The sequence below is a fragment of the Labeo rohita genome, unplaced genomic scaffold (genome assembly GCF_022985175.1).
Source record: "Labeo rohita strain BAU-BD-2019 unplaced genomic scaffold, IGBB_LRoh.1.0 scaffold_2474, whole genome shotgun sequence".
Taxonomy (NCBI): domain Eukaryota; kingdom Metazoa; phylum Chordata; class Actinopteri; order Cypriniformes; family Cyprinidae; genus Labeo; species Labeo rohita.
This window is the reverse complement of record NW_026128742.1, coordinates 1-3,890: the sequence shown is the minus strand read 5'-3', so window position 1 is coordinate 3,890 and position 3,890 is coordinate 1. Positions and strand designations below refer to the sequence as shown.

Genomic DNA, 3,890 nt, shown 5'->3' with positions numbered 1-3,890 from the left:
AATAACTAGTGTTTAATGAATAAGTACTAGTATCTTTTAAAAAGGTACTAGTAGCTAAATAACAAGCACCAGTAGCTAAAGAATAAGAACTAGTATTTGATGGAAAAGATACTAGTATCTAAAAAAAAAGAAGTACTAGTAGCATGAAAATAGATACTAGTACGGATTTTAGATTAAATGTTAAAACGGTATGCCATATAACATCAGCTGTTAACATCAGCCGTGCATATTCCACTTTCCCAGAAGAGACTGCTGCCACATTAAGAGTTAGTTGATGTAGTCAGGCTATGAAGCGTAATTTATGTGGATCCACGCCTACCTCAGAATGCACAAAAGTGTCGAACAAATGTCCGAAGAAAATGGATCAGAATACAAGAATGGATCAGTCAGAGAGCAGTCGAGTTGCTTCAAGAAACTTTGAAACCAGCTCAGACGCAGTGAGTTGCTGACTTATTGTTTTATTTGTTATATGGAATGGGGATATAGAGCAGTTTAATAATCAGCAGTCGTTCACACAAGCAAGATTAGTAAGAAAAGATTTCTAGGCGTTGTATTTCATGTCGTGTTTTATGCATCTTGATTTCTCACATCCTGTGTGCTTTTCTGCTGCGTTAATAGTAAACACCTTAATCGATCCGACTGAGCTCGATCGGATTGAATGGTGTGGTTTATTCCTGTTCTAATACGACTGAGAGTGCATGTACACACTCGATGGAATTGAAAACCGAAACTGAAAAGACATGTGCAGTGATGCAGAAATAGCGTAATGACGTATGACGCGCGGAACGAGCGGTTCTTCCTTTTGAATAAATTCAATTGTTGTATAAATGTGTGTCTTGTTATTATAAAACTGTGAAGTGGAGCAGGACAACCTTCCAGTAGTTATTGTTTCAGATTGTCATCCACAGGCAACCCGTTTTGGGCGCGGGGAGGGGCGTTTTTACTGCGTGATAAATATGACCAGCACATGAACGTTATAATAAAGCCAAACTCACAACATGCAGAGATGGATTTTGAGAGGCTTTACACTTTTTTTTTAATTGAATACTCAAATAGAATTGAGGAATTGTTCCAGCCCAAAGTAATTAGAACAGCAACAGTCTACATCAGGGTTCCTGCACTAGGTGCACATCACATATTAGCACAAAAAGCTTAATATTTTGAGCACTCATTTAAAAATGTATATGTAACGTATCAAACATACACACAAGTTGTGGTTTGGAGATGCTTGTTGGTCCAAATAAAAAAAGGTACGGACTTGTTTTTCATGGACAAGTGTTGTCTCTAGCAAATCTGGTGTTGAACTCAGGATTAGACAAGCAGTCCTCTGTAAAATGACCAGCACACAAGAAAAGGTTTGAATTGTATTGCTACGTCATCTTTCAGCAATGAAAACAAACTTGATAACAAACTTGGTTTCATAACGCAGAACTTCTTGATATGATGTAAACACACTAACTAGCAGACGCGTTTGGGGGCAGATCAGATCAGTATTTTGCAGGCAGGCAGGGATTATGTTAATATGTTACCCAGTGACGTAGATCAGTAACAGGCAGAAGATTAGAAAATATGATGATTCGTTAAGCCGATCTAGAATCAACACTTTCTTTTGAACAATATATTTATCATGCACTTTTTTGATGAACAACTTTGCTGACTGTTTACATTGAAGGATAGCTACACTACAAACTGCAAAAAATATATTTTTAGAAAACCCATATGACCTGCTGCTCTTTAACATGCTTCTGAACCGTCATCTTCATCCAGAGCAGTAGTGTTTGTGTAGGGTGCCAATTTTGAAAAAATTTGAAATTTTGAAAGGGTGCCATGACTGAATAAAGGTTGGGAAGCGCTGGTGTATAATATCAGTGCAACAGTTCATTGAGCCTTTTCTTTTAATAGTTTTTTAAATTTCAGTTCCTGTATGTGTTAAAAACAATTTATAGTCTTCTCTGGTCCTATGTTTTATTCTAACAGACACCCGGTAGCAAGAAACATGATTAAGAAACTATCAGCTCCACCCAGATAAAGTCATTTTATGCAAAATCATAGATTTTTATCTACAAATAAAGTATAATAATAGGAACACTGAATGATCTTGGAGCTAACGGGGTGGAAATTGCACTGACGGCTTGGGCCCGTCATCACTGCTTGCAGCTATATTTTTGACTTCTTTTTTCTGAAAGCAAGACAATAGTTTTTGCTTGTCTGGAAAATCCTTCTTGATTTAAGAATTTTTTAATATTTTGGCTGAAAACAAGACAAAGTATACATTTTTTGCAGTGTTTGGAAGCTGATACCCAGTGTGAGTGTCAGGATGGCATATCCGTAAGCGGGATATAGTGGATTTAGTGTGCATTAGGGCCACTAAGCTTTGCCATTTTGCCAGACCTGGGGTAATCTTGTGCACTTGCTACCTTTGTACCAAGACCAAAGTGTGGACATTGGAACAGGCCTGAACTCGTCCAGATATAATGGGGAAATAATGGAGACTTTTTTGTGGACAAATCTGAGTCTTTTGGATCATGCCAACTAGGATTGGAAATGAAAGGTAATCTTTTTTCCTTTGTCAGTGTTCAGGTCAGCAGTCAGCTATTCCTCTGCCTATGGTTGAGGAGATTTTGATGAACCTGCCTGCGCATCAGGTGGTCCAGGTCTGTCGGTTGGTGTGTCATGAGTGGAAGGAGCTGGTGGACAGTGCTGCACACTGGAGAGAGCGCTGCAAGAGAGAGGAGATCCAGCCGTATGATGCTTCCAGAGTCCCAGAGGACTGGCGCCTGTTTTACTTGCAGTCTAAATATAGAAGAAACCTGCTCAAGAATCCCAAAGCTGATGGTAGGCCACATAACTGAGATTATCCAGTAAGGGTCACTATAATACATTTTGCTTCAGGTTGATCTTTACTCATGTTTTTATTAGATGGACTTCAAGAATGGGAGTTTGTACATAACACAGGGGACCACTGGGTGACAGGAGAAATTGGAAAGCCATTTCCAGACAACACAGTTACCAAATGCTTTGTAGCATCTAGGTATGTTTGACATGTTAAATCTTTCTAGAAGGGTTTTGTACAAATTTAATTTTAGTCGATGTTGCAATATGAAGATAAATCAATCATCAAGCCAATGCACACGTGAATCACCCAACTCAACGTTGTCCTCAGTGTATATCAAAAGGAGCAGCTGATTGATTTGAAGAAAGAAGGTTACAGTGATGCTTTCATGGATCAACTGCAACCTCATATTAAAATATCAGACTGGTGAGCATTTACTCAAACTTCCATTTTATACTACAGTATCTTAGGTGTTGAATTCTGTTATCATTTACTCACCTTCACTTCATTTTAAACCTGTGTGATTTCTTTGTACAAAAGAAGATACCTAATATTTTTTTTTGTCCATACGATGAAAGTTAATTGAGTCTCCTGTGATTTGAACACAATCAACTTTCAAAAATATCCTTTATGTTCTGCTGAAGACTGAAAGTCACACAGGTCTGGAATGACATGAGTGAGTGTAAATGATAACAGAGTTTTCATTTTTAGATGAACTATCCCTAAGAACACAGTACAGTTACACACAGTGTTAAATCAGATTTTAATATGAAAACACAATTTTTGAACAGAACCACATTTATTGGATGTCTCATCTGCAGGTATACCCCAGACTCTAAGTATAGTCGGTATAAGTTGTATGTACGGTTGCTTGATCAGGAGAGGAAAGCCATCAGTACCTTTAATCCTTATAAAGTTATCTTGCATCGGAACGATTACCCATGGTGTCAGGTGAGTAGAATAACACTGACAGTCCAAATATTCCCCTGTAATGAAACTAATAGTCAAAGCTTAAGTGTCCCTGTGTTTGTTCTTCTTTATTTCAGATGACCTGCAT

The 3,890-nt window shown here is 38.0% G+C and overlaps 1 protein-coding gene across 1 annotated transcript; it reads left to right on the top strand.

The window, feature by feature from the left end:
• Window positions 1-265: 265 nt before the first annotated feature.
• On the top strand, window positions 266-3,784 carry LOC127159738 (F-box only protein 6-like; the record flags this gene model as incomplete). Its single annotated transcript, XM_051102495.1, has 5 exons — window positions 266-437; window positions 2,574-2,835; window positions 2,920-3,031; window positions 3,164-3,259; window positions 3,655-3,784. Coding segments are annotated over exons 1-5 (750 nt in total), but the record flags the coding sequence as incomplete, so codon positions are not given.
• Window positions 3,785-3,890: the final 106 nt, after the last annotated feature.